Source organism: Streptopelia decaocto (assembly GCF_964273445.1).
Source record: "Streptopelia decaocto genome assembly, chromosome: 1".
Taxonomy (NCBI): Eukaryota; Metazoa; Chordata; class Aves; order Columbiformes; family Columbidae; genus Streptopelia; species Streptopelia decaocto.
Window position 1 is genome coordinate 64,908,677 of NC_138663.1, and position 20,007 is coordinate 64,928,683.

The 20,007-nt window shown below is 41.4% G+C and overlaps 1 protein-coding gene across 20 annotated transcripts in view; it reads right to left on the minus strand.

Moving 5' to 3' along the window:
- CACNA1C (calcium voltage-gated channel subunit alpha1 C) overlaps window positions 1-20,007 on the minus strand; it is a 490,018-nt gene that overhangs the window by 86,216 nt on the left and 383,795 nt on the right. For 9 of the 20 annotated variants that reach the window (XM_082047663.1, XM_082047671.1, XM_082047670.1 and 6 more), the window contains exons 14-21: window positions 18,076-18,283; window positions 17,124-17,244; window positions 15,095-15,209; window positions 13,866-13,986; window positions 13,669-13,738; window positions 7,456-7,588; window positions 5,768-5,897; window positions 2,050-2,109 (exon numbers count right to left, since the gene is read on the minus strand). In XM_082047663.1, coding sequence (XP_081903789.1) covers window positions 2,050-2,109; window positions 5,768-5,897; window positions 7,456-7,588; window positions 13,669-13,738; window positions 13,866-13,986; window positions 15,095-15,209; window positions 17,124-17,244; window positions 18,076-18,283 — 958 coding nt within the window. Of the gene's footprint in view, window positions 1-1,853; window positions 1,914-2,049; window positions 2,110-5,767; window positions 5,898-7,455; window positions 7,589-13,668; window positions 13,739-13,865; window positions 13,987-15,094; window positions 15,210-17,123; window positions 17,245-18,075; window positions 18,284-20,007 lie in introns of all 20 variants that reach the window. The other 11 variants (XM_082047666.1, XM_082047657.1, XM_082047664.1 and 8 more) reach the window with 2 other exon arrangements.

Genomic DNA, 20,007 nt, shown 5'->3' on the forward strand with positions numbered 1-20,007 from the left:
GGTGGTAAAGATACCCTTTACTGGTTAGATTTTGTATGGCAGTCTTGAAAGAAAGGAGACACCATTGAAATCAGGAGGGAAAGCTCTGCTGAGTTTAAATTCTATACAAACTGTTGTTCTCTCAAGCCTGTTGAGAGATTTTGTTATCTTGGAAGAGACTCTCAAAGAGCGTATAATCTATGTCTGCATCCCAACTGGGACGCTGAATAAGCATTCAGGATGCTCATTAAAAAACCTTGGTGGTCACCTTGCTAACGTTTGCCAGACTACACCATGGCAGTGTGAGGCTTGCAGGTGTCATCAGCAACACAAGGGCAGGTAATGCTTGTTTCTCTACAGACTTGAACATACATTTATTGTTTTTTTTCTTATCATTTACACTAACTTTGCTGTTGTGCAAAACATTGTGCTCAATGCAAGGCAGTGGAGAAATGCACTGAGAAATGAAGCAGCTCCTGAGGCAGGAACTAACAGGATAAGAACGGAAGAATTTTTTAAACATTTGTAGTCCTTGCACTCCTCTCCCACTTGAACTCAGAGAATATCCAGGTGTGCTGACATAAATCCACTGAAGTTAACAGGAGGACATCTGGAAGGCTCAGGTACTATGCAGTTCCTGATGTAAACAGCAATAGGCCAATTGGTTGGGTTGGGTTCTGCTTCCACTGAAGTCATTAGGAGCATTACCATTCGCTTCAGTGGGAGCAGAATTAGTAATCATAAGTTCAAACATGTGCCTTGAACCGTGGTTTAATTTTTAAATGTTGCTGTTGAGATGTTTTCCTTTATTGACAGGCTTTTTTGATCAGCAATTTCATATGTGCATGTTCAGATTTATTGTGTAAACACAGATGCACATTGACACAAGCATAATATGTACAACTCTTTGGAGAACATTATGTCTTTAGCGATTTTAAGTCATATCAAAAAGCATGTTTCTCTACAAAAATGTGCAGGGGCCACCCTGCTTGCCAGCGTTCAGTATGGATACTGTTATTAGGGTCTTGAGCTGCAAGATTTGAGCAACTCTAAGGTACTGCCTGCCAGCACTTAAAACTGGCTTGCTGAGAAAAAAAATCAAGCTGCCAAGTGAACCTAGCATTTAGAAAGCCAGAACTTAGCTCAATTACTGTTATTTAAATTATTAGCCTACCAATTTGGGAAAATTAGAGTTAAGAACAAGGCAGCCTATTTTTATTTTCTTCCGAGCTAAACCATTCTCCTGCACATTTCCCTTTGTATAGAGCATATTCCTTGGAAGAGGGAAGCCGGGTTTCAAACAGGCAATGCAACAATATTTATTCTCAGCTACAGTCATCAGTGTGTCAATGATTTGTATTCGTGGTTACCTCTCCACACCTAAAAAGTGAGCTCCTGCGCTATGTTCCCTGCTTCCTACTTGACTGTGTGCCCTATAACCTTACAGAAGTCATTGGCTGATGTCTGGTCTGGCCTCAAGACTTGTGCAGAAAAGAGATTTGCTCTTTGGGTGTTAGCATGTGTAAGAGGAAGTGTATGTGCTCATGATTCCTTGCACAGCAAACAAATCCTGTTTCTGAAATTTATGGGGTGATGGCCTTGTTCTTGGTCCCCTCTTGTTTTTTCCAATAAGATCATCCTTTCATTGTGATTCCCTAGAAAACACTGTTTGATCTAGGTCCTGAATTACAAGTTTGAATATCAGAATTTCACAGAAGGCTCTGTAAGCAACTACCAAAACAATAAAATCAAAAGATAAACAATCCTTTGTTTAGAAATAATAATGGGGTTAAAAAAAAAAACAAACACAAAAGAAAAAGAGAGAGAGAAAGAAAGAAAGAGAAGAAAACGAGTGCATTGCTCAGATTGGTTACCTTAAGAATAATTTCTAATGTAAAGATACTAGTGAAGACATAGTCTGCATTGCCTAGGATCTGAAAAATAAGCACAATCGGGTTAGTGGTACTGAGTGTGACCCAGGAACAAACAGGCGTGTGTGTTAGCAACAGATAGTGGCAGAAAACTAGTAAGCTTGTGAACAGGTAATGGTAGAGAAGATGGGCACTTTACCTTCAGAGCAATTTCAATGGTGAAAATGACAGTAAAAACTATATCAAAATAAAAAAGAATCTGTAAAAACAAAAGGGAATAGGAATGGGGAAGGTAGATCAGTGACTGATCACTTGAATGGGAAAATCACAGTTCAAAATCAAATACATATGCCTTTTAACAAGGGAACAAGGAGGACTATATAGGAAATGGTTTTGTAACAATGTCCTGTTGAATGCAGTGAAGGTCCTGGCACAGAGGACAAGAAGCACATTACATGAAGTGTTTTCTGAGTTACAATCCCATGAGGGCACTAGAGGCAAAATAAGTTTTTGGTTGTTGCTGTGGGATTTTTTTTCTTTTTTTTTTTTTTTTTTTTTTAATCTGATAAAGAACAGACAATTCCAGGGTTTTCTCAAATAGGCTTTCAAACTGAGAATATAAGGATGCCTGGTCTCTCAGTGGAAAACATGAGATTCCTTCTTATTAACTTCCATTCAGGCTTGTTCTGTGCCTCTCACAAAGGAAGAAAAGCAAACTGCAAATTCATGCTCTAGCTGTTTTTTTTTTTTCCCTCTATCCTGGTTTGCCCTGGATTAGGATGAATAACAAAGACTCTGCCAATTGAACAGAATCCCAGCACTTGTACTGCAAGCATAATTTGGTTGTGTGCTAAAGGTGCCCAACTTAGATCTTGCATCTTTCTACTGGCATCCTGGATAACAGGCAAGCTGAAACACTCATAATTCCCATAAACTTAGACCTGGTGATGGGGATGCTGGTGGCATGCATAGCAGACCACAAAAAGTGGCCCTAGAGTGTCACAGAAGGCAACAGCAACTCTGGAAGTGTAAAGTGATTTTCAAAGTAACAGCATCAAAGACAGAAACATCTTTCACTGCCGATCAGTTGATGTCCAGCAAAAGCGAACGGGAACTTTCTCATTGACTAATGGGACCAGAACTGAAGTCTCTGTTTCCAACATATTCCAATATCCCAAGCATTTTAAACATTACCTGCACTACAAATGATGAAAATCAGAAGTATCATACCCTTGGATTACTGTTGTTTTAGCTTAACCAGGTTCTAAAGCGGAAGGCCAATATGTGGTAGCTGTGCAAAACAGATCATGGGTGAAACTTAAACCTTAATTGCTAAAATGCTAATAAACATAAAGCAGTTAAGTCCCCTGTGTTTATTGTATCTCAGTGCCCATACCCTAATTCAGATTTATAGGTGGCTATTTCCTGTAGCTTGGTATGCTATAGGCAGTGAGGTAGCTACTGCAAACCACAGGGTTATTTTAGATTGCATTATTTAAGCATGATTCAAATCTAAACTAATTTGCAAACACCAAGTATCAAATGGGGGGGATGTATCACTTAGTGCTACTGTGTAATTTAAAATTCTTTAGGTCACTGCTCAATTTTTGACCCCAAGTTGTTTTCACTTCAAGACCGTCTTGGGGTTTATTAATTTTTGCAACTTAGAGAATTAAAAAATGGCCATTTCAATGATGGACAGATCTCAGTTTCATCCTATACTATTTTACACATATTATAACTGAAAATGTCCCCTTGCATTGCTGCCTTGTAGGTCTGCATATTGTGTTATCATAACAATTGAATACTTTTATAATCAATAGGCCAGATTCATGGGTACTCTCAAGCTGCTTTGCCTGACTCCACCAACATAAAGCAGCCATAAACTTGATTAAAGTGGATGATTAAGCTGTACCTGCAGCTGCTTTACATCACCAGAGCACTGCAAAGCAGCTAGAGCATAGTGGTGAATGTGGCCCCAAAGCTGCAGCTAGTAAAAAGGTCCCTTATAAATGAAATTACCCGTAATGAAAATGATCATCGCTCCTCCTGTGCAGGCAGTATTATTTATCTGCAGGCATATTTATTATTAACTAAATATGAATTTAGTCTACAATATACTAAAATGAACTAATGCCTTGCCAAGATGCAAACAGGACAATATTGCAAGAACATAAAGTCTTAGGATTTACTTGGGCTTTGAAAGCTGTTTGATCAGACTGAGGAGGTACTTCCAAAAACTTGCTGCCTGAGCCCTGTGTGACACAAGAAAGATGCAGCCACTAGCCCACCCTGGGACAGAAGCAGTGTCTAAGACTCTTTGCTAAGCCCTTGCTGGAGGAGGTTCTCTCTGTTCCTGTCTTCTTGTTCTGCAACAGTTTGTGTCAACAGCAGCACTAGTCCACATGAGTCCTTGTGCACAGGTTAACGCCCGATTGTGTTGTCCCAGCGTGAAGGCAGAGGCAGTTAGTTTGCTTTTTTTCCCTCCTAGTCCTCTATGTGGGCACAGAGCAGGACACAATCTTATTGTTCTACTGTCAAAGTGCAAAGGCAGCCCACATTTGCAACCTAAACATCTTGTCAGTGTCCCCTGGTATGATACATTTTAAACATCTGGACCTGCAAAAATTAAACACAGATTTTCATGCAACATCAGTGGCTTCAAATACACAAGACAACACTTTGCCCCAAGCCTTCAGCTCTTTTATCCAGGACAACCAGCTTTGATTACTTTTTTCCCTGGTTTAAATCTCTCTGCTACAGATTCTGTGGCAGCTTCTGTGGCATGTCAGAAGCCTGTATGCCAGCTGACATGCTACAGTGCTAATACATATTGACATACATTTATCCCTATGTGGTGAGCACACTCAGCCGTGCACAAATGGGTCATTGGTGGCACAGGTTTTACTGTATTATTTAGTACCCTCCTTCAGGATGAAATGCAAAGCAGCTATGAGATAAGCTCAGAAATAAACCCCTATTAACACTGCCTCTGCATGCACATGTGTGTTTAAATGTATGCCCAGGACAGGACATTTCAGGGAGGTAGAACACTGAGCATTAAATAAGGGTTTCATTATTAAGCAACAACAAAATTTCCTACTCTTTAAGCCTAGCAAGCTCTCCCAGCATAAAGTTACCAGAATTCCACTGCACACAGTAGAGATCAGAAGTCTCACATACAGCTGCAGACTCTTCTGATTTCTGCAATGACCCCAGAATAATAGAAACAACCACTGGCAAAGCTAAGAGAGCACTAAACATTTCAAAAAGCTAATAAGAACCGTCAGGAAATATGGTAAGAATGTATCTGTGTGCTGAATGCCTTCCTCTCCTTCCCCTAGGCTGGTGAGGAGAGGAGCACAGCGTATTTTCTGAGGATTATCTCAAATTTAATGAGAGTTTTGCAGCTTGCATTCAAAGAGTCTGATTCTAACGTTGATGACACCAATTTCCCCCAGACTGACGGCAGCAAACTCAAGAATGTTACTCCTGATTAACACCAGCGCAAACAAAGTGAAAATCAGGCCCTGGGCTTTTTAGTTCAAAAGAGAGCATGTGACAGGAGAGCAAATGTTCCAAAGGGAACCTGTAAATCCCCCAAATTAGAACTATCTGTATCCCAATCCATGTTTTGACAGACCATTTCTAATGCCTTAATCCCAAGTAACAATAATTTTGCTTCAGCCTCCTGTTATTCTTTCCCCTACACACGCTTCTGAAATGAACTAGAGGCCAAATTCTGCACTGACTCATGTTCCCTGCAAAACCCAGTGATTTCACACGCAGCCTACAAAGGCACAGATCTGGGAAGACAGTCATTCCCAAAACCTCTGATGCAGTCTTTTCTGCCTTTCCTGGCTTCAACTCATGACCTGCTTGTACCACACTTTTAATACACAGGATAGGAAGCATACTTGGTTCCTAAAGGAGAGGTGTCGGACGGGGTCCTCAGCTGCCAGGGAGATGCTGCTGAGCAAGATGAAAAATAGGATCAGGTTGGTGAAAATGTTATCGTTAACGATTCGATGGCAGTGGACGCGAAACCTGCAAGAGAGAGGAGAGGCACAACTTTATCTCTCAGAGAACAGCAAGGCTTGGGAAACAGTTCCCCCTCCTCTTTTGATGGGCTGCCTGCAGGACTCACGCTCCGTGCATTTGGATACAGAGCAGTTGCTCCCACCTGACAGAGCCTTTCGTGATTTCGATATGGTCTGAAACCTGCCAATCAAAAATTATATCCTTTGCTTTCATTCACAGAACCATTCCCCATTCATTTAGGGGGAAAGCAGCAGAAACAGGCTTTGGGGTGGCCAGTATCTTTCTGAGCTGGGGCTGGAGCGTCACTGAATAGGAGCTGTGGGGGATTTACCTTATTGACAAGGCACAGACCTGGCCAAATGGATATAGGCAGTTTGCAAAGGGCTTGTGGGAGTACATCACGCCATGTAAGGTGCTCTTAGTGGGTAACTAGCAGGTAAAGAAGTAGCAGTCTCCCATCAAACAGCTGTATGCTTACTGGAGACCATTTTACCTTCTGTATATTGATATCAGGATACAAGGAGTTAAACCTCATAACAGTCCTATGCATAATTCTAGAGGCACTTCATTAATCTATTTAGCTCTACTTTTGGCTGTAAAGCCTCCAAGCTCCTATTATAGCAATTTTACAGATGATTGTAGAGGTTAATTTACTTCTTCGACAAGTGACAGTGGGTGGGTGGCAAAGCTGGCATTAGAGTCCATGAGTCCCAATCATCAGCAGTCCCTCCCTCTTGCACATCTCCAAGGAGGAGTGGCACAAGCCCTGCTGTGGAAACACCGGCTCTGAATTCAATTGTGCTTTTATAGCCCTGCCTGACTTTGGGGCTGTGCTGGGAGGCCACGTCCTCAAGGGAGATGCCTGGCTACATGGAACTGCACAGACCACTGGGCTGTGAGGTCATTTCTGCACCCTTGGAAAGAAATATTCCCCTCTGTGTCACAGCTCAGCCCTCCACTCACAGTACTGGTCTCACACATCTGTGTTGGAAAGACAGGTGAGGCAACGTGAAGCCACAGGTTTCCCTCGGGAGCCTGAGGGAAGAGTGTGAGAGGAGAATGATTCTTTTCAGTCTCCTCTCAGAGCTATGGGCTCTTAACCTCCTTTTCCATTTTCCTGTATGCTTGTTCTTGATGCGTAGGTATGAGCAGAGACTTGAACTCCCTACTGTGGGTGGATTTTGAGCAGCCATTAGGACAGGAAGCTCCTACCTCATCTGTGACTGATTGCATGATGACTTGCTCGTAATTTGGACCTGAACAGGTTGGGTAATTCCAATTACTGACTTGCTTCCAAGTCCCTCAATTCCAAAGCTTTCATGACTTGTGTCTTCAATCAGGCTTGCAGGTGCAATGAGCTCCCATTGAATATTGTCAGGGTTCTCCCTATAGTTGTGCTTTTGTGAGGATTGCATGCCAGGGCCTTTGAAGCAGAGACTGGTCAAGAGGGTCTCTGGTGTGAACTGCTGGAAGAGAGCTCTGCACCACATAACCATTGGGGCCCAATGTGAAAGGGATACCTGCTGTCCACCTCCTTGTTCCAGCTAAGCAGTCTCTTAAATACCTGTTGTTAGGACTGAAGATGAAAAAAGCGCTGGCATCAGGCATAGGCACAGCCTTTTCCTTGAGGTGCAGCTCAGACATCGGGCGAGGCCGAGGGCCGACAGGCATCTCGGGTTCTTCCTCATCTTCCTCTGCTGCAAGAAGCATTTTTGTATTTTAATGCAAAATACAACCCGTTCTTGAGTGCTGGGGCATTTGTCCCTGTCATAAGTAGAGCTAAAAATTAAGAGTCATTGAAATAGTATGATGAAAGCTTGAGGTTCCTTGTCCACTTCCTTTCTCCAAGACAGCATCCACTGCCCTGGCAGATATTGGTCTAGTCTCTACATAAAACCACTAACGCTGGTAAACCCACGATGTCCTCACAACAGTCTTTTCAGATGTTTCACACTCCTTCTGGAAAAAAAAAGCTTCTTCAAATGACTGACTTAAATATTTCTTGCTGTTGTCTAAATCCATTATCTCTTTTCTTATTTTGCATGGGCACAGAAAATAGAGAATTCCCTTCCTCTTTCAGAAGGCTTTTACATACTTTGTGACCATTATTATATCTCTGCTAGGTTTTCTGGTTCCTAGAGCAAAACATCAGTCTTTCCACGTAGTCACTGGCCATTTGGGATTGTCTGGCTGAACGCATGTATACCACAAAGCAATCGTGGGGCATGGGCACTTTGACTACACCAACCAGAAATTCTTAACATTGGCCCTTTCCATACTTCAGTGGGGGGAAAATTGAAAGGGCAGGAACAAGGCTGAGACTCTCAAACCTGATGCCTATGGAGCAGATCTCCAGGCACTGTGCAGATCAGTGAGGACCCTCAAGGGGAAAAATGCAGAGGCATAGGCTAAGTGGTATGTGAAAGAGAACCTTCCACCTTTGGGAATTTCTTCTACCTTCTGAAGTCAGAAGGTAGATGTACATGATGTGTACATGACAAGATACAATTTTTCTATTTTCAAGATCCCAATCCTCTCACTTAATCATCGAGACTTCAAGAAGGGAGAATGACAAGTTAGATGCAACTGATTCATCTTCCAGCCAATGCAAAGGAGGAAATTGTAGTTAAAAGGTTTATCTTGAATCCATAAAGTGAGATAAATTCCAGTAAGAGCCTGTTCCTTTAGGGTCAGGTACTGTACTTGATCTAGTAATGGACACATCAGAGAGAACAGATGAATCAGCAGAGATCTTAATCTAGATGTCGGAAACAGGAGAAAAGTGGCCTTTTCAATGCGTGACACTATTGCGTGCAAATAGGAGTCTTTCTTTACACTACTGGTAGCAAGAGTTCAGCTCAAATATTCTTGACAGATTTTTGGATAAATGTTTGAGCTAGTATATAGAGTTTTTACTTTTTAAGCCAATCTATTTTTTAACAGCTCAATTTTTTGTTGTAATACATTAATACGTTATAATACTCTTTCTACAGGTTGTATCAAGCATTCTTTCAGAAGTATTTTTTTGTATGGTACTTGTAAAATTGGTGTTAATGTTAATACTCATATTTATACAATATTACTATACTTTGCACTTGCACCTTTTATCTGTAGATTTCAGAATGGGCTGACAATGACCGAAGTAAGAATATTATTTTTCTTCTTTAACAGTCCAAAATACCAATGCCCATGATCACATACAATACTTCAGAGCCCTTACCTAAAAAAACCTAGCATTCTGAGTCCCTGTTCTGTGCCTTCACTATTAGATCATTCTTTTACTTGGAGGAATGCTTAAAAAAACACTTTCAAATGGGTATGGAACAACACCTCAGGAAAACGGGATCTTAATAGAAAGATCAGGACCATAAACAATATTGATTCTCTCTTCTTTTTTCTTGTGTCTGCCATACAGTAAGAAATATATTAATGATTCTGGCAACCACATGTACCTTCAGAATGGAAAACGTATCCAGTTCCCTAGCACTAGAAAAAAAAAAATAATGTTCTAAATATTTTTCGTTTAAAGTAGGGTCTAAGGCACATAAGTAAGGAAACAGTGAAGCCCAAATATGAAATGAATAACATGATTACAGCCTCAGCTTATGTCACTGCCTAAACTATCTACCTGCATATAGAAACCATATGTTGCACAGTTGCCAGCTTCCAGAGGAGCAAAGGCCAACATGGTGTTCACATATGGGGTGAGCAGTACATTGATTGCAATTCAATACTTGTTCTTTGACAGTTTTCTGTACCTAAGGTATATTTGTGTTTAAAGTCACCCTTTTAGTCAAGCGTGCCACAAAATCCTAAAGAAACATGACTCAGAGCTGCCAAGTTTGGATCTAAGTTTCAACTCTCCTAAAGTTCAAGGAAATTCAAATCTGGGACTGTCATCTCGAATTATGCTTCATTAGAATGGTGATGTCCTTTGGTTGAGAAGCTATAAGCACACACAGGCTGCAGTGCAGCATCAGTGAAACATTTGATGATTTTTTTTCTTTTTTTTTTTTTTTCTTTTTACTGTACAAAGACCAGAACTCTTGTGAAAGGACATTGCTTTGCTTCAAGCTTCCATAAATCATCTCAAGCTTTTACCTTCAACTGACGTTCTGAATTCTTTGTCCGTTTCTGTACTAGACTGCAAGGCTAGCTCCCTGTCTTCCTATAATAAACATATCATCCTAATAATCCTTCTAGTGTACACAAATCTCTGGAAGAACTACTCCCTGCCTCCAACAAAGGGAATAGGTGATCCGATGAGCTGCAAGTACACAGACTATTCTGGGAGCTAAGAGCAACACTGTGTAGCAAATAGAGTAGAAGAGGTTATTGAGAAAACTGGCTGAGACAGAGGAAACAAATAGGATATTGAGCAAGGTAGGTCAAAAGCATAAAGGGAAAACAAATGAAGTAACCATTTCAAATTGGTTGAACACTGGTTTAGGGTAAAGAGTATTTTGAGAGGATGGAATGCTAGGGAGTCATTGAGAGGGCACAGGCATCAACAGCTTAAATCATGAAGAGAAAACAGATATAACCAGCTGACTGTGTCTAAGAAGCAATAGGGTGCTTCACTCAAAGCACAGCTGAAATGGATCCCCGTGCAAGTGGGCAAGGAAAGGTGTGTTTCCAGATGGGCCATACATGTCTGCATGGCATCTCCTGTGCCACAGCTGGACTGATCAGCAATCAGCAGAAGGATTCTGGACTGGTCAGTTGGCCAAAAGGGAACTGGACAGGGTACATGTGTGGAGATTGGGAAATTCTTCTTTGCTAATGCCAGAGAAAGCCCTGGAGCCTTATTCCCCAAAAACTGAATACACACGGCAGATGTGACATACCACACCAGCAACGAGAGAGCCTTGGTGTTTCTGAGCTTTATACAGCAGAATGGAACAGATGACTATGGTAAATCCGAACTAACAAGGGATTTACAAAACTTGACTGTATCTGAGCCTTGTGGTTGACTTCCATGAACTCTGGGGTCAGGTAATTTTGTGAGCTGTTAGAGACAAGCTTCACTATACACAAAGAATTGATAAACAATTCAGGGAAAAGTCCTGTTTAGAAATGGCAAATACAATGGCAAATAATCAAGATGTAGTCCCTTTACATTTCAGATACTTTAGGAGACAGGAGAAAACCTGAATATCCATTCAGATTTTAGGTTCTATTCAAAAGTATGCCAAACCAGGGATTGTCACCCCAAGGGAGGAGTTAAAAGTGTTTTTACTTAATTTTCCACAGTAATCCTATGCACAGCTGCAGATAAAGTGTCCATGACACTAGTTGTAGATGCAGTTTTTGTCATAAAGTTTACATGCTGGGCTATTTGTAAGTTGTCCACAAAATGTAACTAAAACAAAATTCTATTGTCAGTAGGCTTAAATTTGATATACAGGTGACTGTACCTTCAAAAAAATGTAATGGTCTGCAAATCAAGCCAGCTGAGAAACAGAAACAGAACTGTATCAAGCTGTTTTAGTTTGTGCTTCTGACTAAAGGCTCCCACAAACCCCTTAGCAACTGGGGATGTGTGTCCAGTAAGTGCCTGTGCCTACAGAGGTTCTGGGAAGATTAAAGCCAGAGTGATGTGCCCCAGGCAATGTTAAAACAGTATTGCGTGGTGTTGGAACCACACTCTATTCCTGATAAATGGGCTATAAATACGGACAAATACAAGTAGAGCAAACGAGAGGATTTTTGTACTGAAAAGCAAATGCAATGAACAGTTTTCCTTTTTGCTTGTCTGAAATCCTTGTCCACCTATTTAAAATGAACTCTTAAGTCTTTTTTTTTTACCCTATTACAGCAATCTACTGACAAACATTTATTAAGAATCATGGAATAGACAAGAATGTATTTTATTACAGCCTGTTAGAGAATTGTGGAAAAGTGGAAGGGCAGAGCAGGAAAGGATCACAAAAGGCCCTCTGGTTCATGCCTCTCCTAAGCCAGGATCAACTAATTATTATATCTAAGCCTTTTCTGACAGATGTTTTTCGGACCGGTTCTTAACAACATTCAGTGACACTGGGCTTCCACAACCATCTTTGTGATCTTTTCTAGCCTTACCATTGGAAAATTCTCCTCTGGTGTGAATGTTTAATCTGTTACTTCTTCATAATAAAGCTATTTCTCTTCCTACATATAACAGACTTTTGTGCATTTGAAGATGTTTCTCCTGCCTTTCCTAGTTCAAAATACCACAGTTCTTTCAATCTTAGTTCTTGCTTCCTACTAGCACTGTTTTCACCATGCTTTTCTACACTCCTTCCAACTCAGCCCCACTTCTCCTAAGCAGAGCACCCAAAATGAGATGTGATATGTCAGATGAGATCTTATCAATGGTGAACAGAATAAAACAATTGCTTTGCTCTGCTTAGCTTTCACTTGCCAGCTAGAAGAAACTCATAAGTGGACTAAGGGGTCATGTTTTCACTGTTTATAAATCTCACTACTTACTTTTTGAAAGACAGCAAAATATTGCTGACACCTGTTGAGCTTGTGATCACAAGATTCAGATATTTTTTCTCAAGGACTGTTACCTAATTAGCTGTCACCTAAGATCCTTTATTTGTGAGTTGTTTATTCCTGTCTATGTGCAGAGCCTGGCACTTTCAATTTTATTTAGACCATTTATCCAGTTCCTTAGGAGCTCTCTGAATTCTAATGCTGCCCTCCAGCATGCTTCTTGTCCTTCCTAGCTTTATGTCATCTGCAAATGTAATAAGCATATTCCCTCTTCCATCATTCAGGCCATTAACAATGAACTGAACTGAACTTGGAACAGGCTCTTGGGTTGTAGAACTCACTTGGGCCATCACTACTCTGCACATAAAGGGTCTGACCAATTTCTCTCCCAATCATCTAGACCATGTTTTTCTAGCTGGCATATGAGAATGTTATAAAAGACAGTCAGAAGCCTTAGCAAAGCCAATGATGACATCTACTTCTTTTCTCCCATCTACAAGTCTTGTCAGCTCCTTTTAGAAGAAAATAAGGGTGGTTTGACGTGATTTGTTCTTGGCAAATCTATGTTGGCTGCTAGTCATCTTCTTATCTTGTAGTCATATAGTTTGTTTAATCATTTGTTCCAGCACTTTTCCAATAATGGAAGTTGAACTGACTAGCTTATAATTCTCCTGCCCCAATCACACCCCCTATTCACACCCCTTGAAGAAAAACTGTTTTAAGTCCTGTGATTTCTTCAGCCAGCCTTTTATGTATCTGAGGGTGAAATTAATTAGGTCCAGCTGACTTGAAAACTAGCCTAACTAATGCTATATCTTGTTTTTTTTTCAATTTTAGGCAGAGATCTTATGCCTTTAGAATTATGTTAATAAGTCACACTCTCTTTTTTTATTAGAAAAAAATTGCAAAAAAGCATTCAGCGTTTTGCGTTCATAAGTATCTGTTGTGAGTCTCCCTGACCACTGACTACTGAAAAAATAGACTGAAAAGAGTCATACTGTTTTGATTTGTAGAGATTTGTGTATTTTCATATACAGGGATTTGTATAAGATTTGTATATTATTTCCTATTTCCAAATACAGAGCTTTACAGAGAACCAAATCAAATACGACTGATCAGTATAGGGACTGCAAAGGACCAAGTCCACAGCTGTACAAACACAGGCAAGCACATCATCCTGTCCTGTCATGAAAGCACTACACGTTCAGCACACCTGCTATCAGAATTTGGCTTTATGTGCGTTAGAAACTGGAGATTATCTCTGTTGAATCAGGGAAAAGAGGAAGAAGACATATACCTGGAGCTTCTGTTGTGGGATATGGGCTCTTTTCTTCGTTTTCATTGGGCTGATAATCATCCATGTTGATCTGACAGAAATGGAAGGAGAAGAAGCAAAGCCTTTATCAGACAAGGCAGAGGGTTTTCATTCCCTCAGAAACCCAAGCTGTTCATGCCATCACTGCACAGATAGTGCTGGCTGGCAGCAGACCTTACCTTGGTAGCAGGTGGGGATTCTCCATCAGCAGTGATTGATTTCAGCTCAATTTTCTCCTCCTTTGTCTCCTCCTCCACAGCTGTTTTTTCTATCTCCTGTTTCTTTTCAGGACTAGCAGTCCTGGCAATTTTACAAGATAAAAAGCAAAGAGTTACAAAGGTGAAAAGCTTTTTCCCTTTCAGGAACTTCATGTAGTACAGCACACACTAGGAGAATGATCAGCTGGCTGGCACCTCCATTCTGAGTCCAGCTTATGTACCAGTGGCTTAATCTCATCCTCATCTGCAAGCAAAGAGTCTGATTTCATTGTATATAGTACACTCTTATTTTATAGCTTTCTCAATGGCATGTCCTTGCGTGTTGGGGTGTGTGTGTTTGCATGGGCATTTGGGGAAAGTATGTGCCTGTGTGTTTGTGCACATGCATATTCTAGGCCTGTCAGTAGAGATCTCTTTGTTCACCCAATGACGAAGGTATGAACCATTTTCAACCCATATCTTGTGGACTTCCACTAGGTTGCCTACAAAGTTTTGCCCCTCGCTGCACTCCCAGGGCCAAGGAACCCTGCTGACTAGCATGCAGGATGAAGCGGGAAGATTTGCACAAGAGATCCCTTCCAAGCAGCCTGGAGGACAGTGGATAGGAATAACCACTAAGGAGAGGCTTCCTAGCTGTTGGAAGCTGGAATTATCAGAGAAGCTCTACATCCAGCTCGTGCCTCCTAAAAGTCTGCAGAAACACTCAAAGGACTGACAAGAGAAGAAGAGCATGTGGCATCGAAGGAGAAGGAAGCTTCTGAGTCTTGTCATGGGAATGACAGTCTGAAGATACGCCTTGTGGTCCAAAATAATCAGAATGTAACAGGGAGACTCAAATGGGATTGCAATATTAACATCATTTCGTGTTCATTCTCTGCTGATGCCCTGAAAGCTCATTAGTCACCCAGGCTTCCTTTCCTCTGCTCACATCACTGCAATTGTGGGGACTCCCAGCTCATGACAGTTTCTTGTCCTTGGGTTTGAATTCATTTACATAAAAAATTATACATACATAATTCCATATATAAGTACATTAATCACACTGTGTATAACTATACACACAGAGAAGTTACACAGAAATGTTACTTATACACACATACTTACTTGCACATATATATGTGCATGTGTGTAATTATACGCACAGGAATGCATGCATACGAGCGTAGATGGGTGTATGCAAATGTCTTTACCTTGCTAGCTTTTTCCTTTCTTTCTCCTCTTCCTCCTCTTTCTGTGCAGATGTTAAACTCTCAGCATCAGCAAGGTTATCCACAGCAATGGCCAAAAATACATTCAGCAGGATATCTGTTTGTGTGCTAATTAAAGAAAATGGGCTTTGAAAGCTGCAGAACAACATTATACCAAAGGTTTCTTAATAGAAATTTTTTAGCAACCTGTCATCAGATCTCTTGGATTTTCCAAACTTCCATTTCACACAAATGTTCAGGATGTGCATATCCAGCATGCATAAACAAACACCTTCCATCCAAATGGCTAACACACTGTGTGAGGTTTCCAAAATTTCACAACAGAATGACTGATATAAAACATCTATATCCAGACATATTTATTTTCTGATTTCCCAAAAGAGTCTTGTTTTGTGCAACAAATCCCATTGAAGACAAGCGGAGCATTGAATGCTTTGCATTTTTGACAGTTTAGGTCACTTTTACAAAAGCACTCATATTCAAGAGCCTTGTACTATAAGGCACCTAAGCTTTCCAGTTTTGACCTATGTACTTGAGTTGAACAACCTCATTAATAGGTATTCCCACAGACACGAGTGGATTTTATGGGCGGCAAACATTGCACTCTCATTAGGATTTCTGAGACAATCAAAAAGAAATTAATCTAGTCTGGGCATTGAAGGACTGAGTAGACAACTCTGCCATCTCCTAGCAAAGAGACCATGGATGGCCAGTCATGCCCGTGTAACTGCAGAGCAAGGATCTACAACTGTTTTCCTGACAGTCAGAGTCACAAATCTGAATATCAGCTTATTTTATAAATTTCTTGAGAGTGGGTCTGATTACATCATGATAACTTCTAAGCAAACCCCAGTTCAAGGCTTTGTCTGGAAATACAGCCACCACCCTCCCCTGGCTCCAAGGTCTAATGGCTCCAAAGCCAGCCAGCATGTAGAGCTGGCTCACACTTTCCTCTGCAGTTCACAAACAAATCCAAATTGTAGCTTTTTTAAGCTGTCAGGCGGACTGCCTACCTCGACCTTCAGATAACTGGAATTGCACCATCTCATTTTGAAGACAGGGCATGCAGGTCAACTGAAATGTCAAATAACAGGGTTTGAGACATCTGAATTATGAGGAAAGGCCAGAAGAGCTGGGCTGAGACTACAAGGTGGCTTTATAGAAGAACCAGCATAAAAAGAAACATCACCTCTGACATGGGAGGGCCATTTATTAGGGAAACAAAAACTAAGCATGAACAAATTTGGAGCAAATTAAGATATGAAACAGAACCATAGCTCTGTGTTATATGCAAATTCCTGTGAAAAGACACTCACAGCCTAATCATACAATGTGCTTTGTACCTCCTGGGATATGTACAGTGGCCTCACTTCACCTTGAAGCCAGAGAGAACTGAAGTTACTTAGCACCAGCACAGGCTGGGAGATAACAGAGCACACAATTTTCTGTTTGAAGAACACACAGATTGCAGTAACTGAAATGGAACATGGTTCCTGTTAGTTTATACATGAATTAATATATGATCTCACATAAATCAATTATGTCAAACATATGTTACTCCTATTACAGCATTTGTATATAGCATATTGTAGATTATACATATTTTTATTCCACATAAGGCTGGGATGAAAGCACTTGGAATATATTACTGAAAAGGCAATTAAAGCAAAAATATGCAATAAGCACAGTAGGTACACACAGAGACTAGTTTCTGAAGAAGGCAGGAAGGAAAAACCTATGGGAGGATTAAGAGAAAGGAAAAATAAAAGCACTAAACATGAAAAGGTACTAAATAGAAGCTAGCATGTGAAACTGGCACATAACTGGCTCTTCCAACTGTTTATATGTCTTAGCAACTTGTTAAACGTTTGGAAGTGCAAAGCCAAAATTCAGTCCTAGGGAAAAGGTAAAAATGTGAGTTACGAAATTCATTGTTTTCTGACATAACAAGTAGTATAGAGTGGCTTTAAATTTAGCCCCACTTGCAGAAAAACGTAGCATCAAAGGATACAGTTTCCACAGATGAAGAGGATGATGAAGTAAATACAGACCAACATTCCTGGAAAAGAGGGGCCGCCATAAGCCATGATCCCATCATACATCACCGAATTCCAGTCCTCCCCAGTCAGGATCTAAATGACACATTCCCACCAATAAGGGATACAGTGTTAGAGTACACAGAGAACTTGAAAACCCCATTAACACAAAGATATCTGTTATCCCAGAGAACATGCCCTCCCCCAGGATGGTTGGAGAGTCTGGCTGTGTCCATCTACAAATTTTTCTTAAAAAAAGCAAAACAACAACAGAACAAGGAAAATGTAAAGAGGGTCTGTGCTCAAAGTGCAAAAAAACCCCAGATGTCCCCTTGAAGATGATGATTGAAGCCTAAAAGCTCTCCCAGAGAACACTGCTCAAGTATCTCAGCCTCTCATGGGCATTTCCCTCCCATGTGTCTGTTTCAGACAGCCTGTAGCACAGAAGACAGCCCTCAGCACGGCCCTCCCTGCCACTTCCCTTTGCTTTGTGCATGAAATCATGATCCTGATGCTCTTGGCAGATCACTCCCAACCCTGCAGTCAGTTTAGAGGCCATTTGATTACCTATCTGGTGCTATGAGCAGATATTTGTTTCCCAGTACTGTGGGAAGGGGGAAAGCGGCTACACGGTTGAGATTTGTGGTGCAGGTGCTGCCCTGGGGCATGGCGATGACCATTCTCTTGTCCTGTCCTGCTAAGACCTAGTGGCCTTGCTACATACAGGGGGTTTGGCTTCAGTTTCCCATTTTGGGAGGGAATACCTCTACGTTGGCAACACAGTGTGGCACTTTGCTTTTGGAGCTGTTAGCCTGATGTCAGTCTTGGGGACTGCCAGGCTGCAAGGGCAGGGTGCAGGACCTGCTCTCTGTCTTGCCCCATGTAAACACAATGTATTTGCCCCATTGGGACCACTCTTGTGCTTACCTGAAACACAGTGAGGAGGGACTGGGGGAAGTTGTCAAATGTACTCCTCCTAGTCTGCATCTCATCAAAGTTAAACTTGCCCCCAAAGAGCTGCATCCCCAGGAGTGAGAAGATGATAATGAAGAGGAAAAGAAGCAGCAACAAGGAGGCAATGGAGCGGACTGAATTCAGGAGTGAAGCCACAAGGTTACTCAGGGAGTTCCAGTATCTGGGAGACAAAACAGAGGCAGTTAAAATTCCTTCAGTCCAAGACAGGTGCTCATGGACTGCACAGGATATTGGTTCGGGCTGCCTTCTGCTATAAGCAGGCATTTCCAAACACTCTGTTAAGCAGTGAATCATTGATGTGCTTCCCTAAGATAATGAGACCTACTGCAGCTAATGAGTAATTTTACTACCCCACGTGTACATACACAATTCCCTCCACCCCCTACCTCATATGCACAACCAGAAGATTATTGCAGCACTCTCCATCTAAGACTCTGCAAATCTTATATCAATATACAGTGATTAGTTTTTGCTGCTTCAGTGAGTTACATTCTAACCAACATCATTACAACACTCACAGATGTTATGGCAGCCAGAATACCTTACTCCAGAGAATGGCCTGTAATAACTAACAAAAGCAGATGGGGAAACAGTTTGGATGCAAATACAAAGTTGTCCAAAATCTGGTGTGTGTGAGTACATGCTTGGGCTCACTCATAGGCAGAGGTTGCTAAACTTTCTGGAATTGTGAGGAATGAGAAAGACATTAAAGGTCCTTTTACGTGGACCCTAAAAGAGATTCCAGTTCTCTACATCCATAAAGTCCAGAGTTTCCTTTGATCTTGGAAGAGCACACCATCACAACCTTTTTGGGTATCAAATCCACTATACTTCCTTAAACAGGCTGCAGAACATTTCGGAAGGGCTTCATTCAGGAGGGAGGATGGCTAAGACCTGTTCTTCCGGTGTATTCAGGCTTGTGCCCATGTCAGACTGATGTATGATGCAGAGAAAGAATCTTCCTGCCCTTGTGGTCTCACGTTAGGGTTCAAAGAGAGAGATGCCAGCAGCGTGCTCTGCTGCAGCATGTCAGTTTGCTTGAATTCTTTGCCAGCCTGCAGAGTAGCCATGTGTTGGAAAAAAGCTTTAGAAAAAATTGCCAAAGGATCCACCACGTTACTGATGAAGCAACTTCCACTTTAGTCTGGCTCAACCACTCTTTGTGTACTGCTTAACTAGTCATGACCACTTCTCTTTTAGGCAGTTTTGAGTCCAACAGAGCATTCAGACTGGGCTGAAGATCAGCTGTCATGTTGTAATCACTCCAGTTTGAATGCACATTACTAGCAAACTTCAACAACTTTCACAGGCCAGCAAGCCACTAATGTTGACCTTTGATCTCCGAGTCTTCCTTCTAGCACCATCTCTTGTGGCCCACCACCATACTTTGAGATTCCACCATGGCCAATGTCCTCCATTTCCTTCTGCCAAAGCCCTTAACATTGAACCTTTCTTTCCTTAGGGAACTCTGAATATCTAGCCATATTTTCCTCAGAGACAAAAGCTCCACTTGAGAAGGATGGCAGACATGTCTAGTCCTCTTGATCCTTTGAGGAAGCCTGATCTTTCAACATACAGTTTTTTGCTTGTTTGTTTGTTTGTTTTTGTTTATGTTTTGTTTTTCCTGAAGATATTGTGGTCTTTAGAGACAAGGATTCTTAAAATCCCAGTTAAACGTCAGTGTAAAAAGAAGACTTGTCCCATGGAAGTCAGGAATGTCTGAGCAGCCCAATCACTTTATGAAGGTTAGCAATCCGATCTGCAGAGGGACACCACCATGTCCTCTGAAGTTCAGCAACTGGTTCATCTCCAAGGGCTGAGCTTCAAAGAGAACTGTGATGTTTTCCCTCCAGCCCAGCTTCAGCACTTCAGAGGAAACTATAA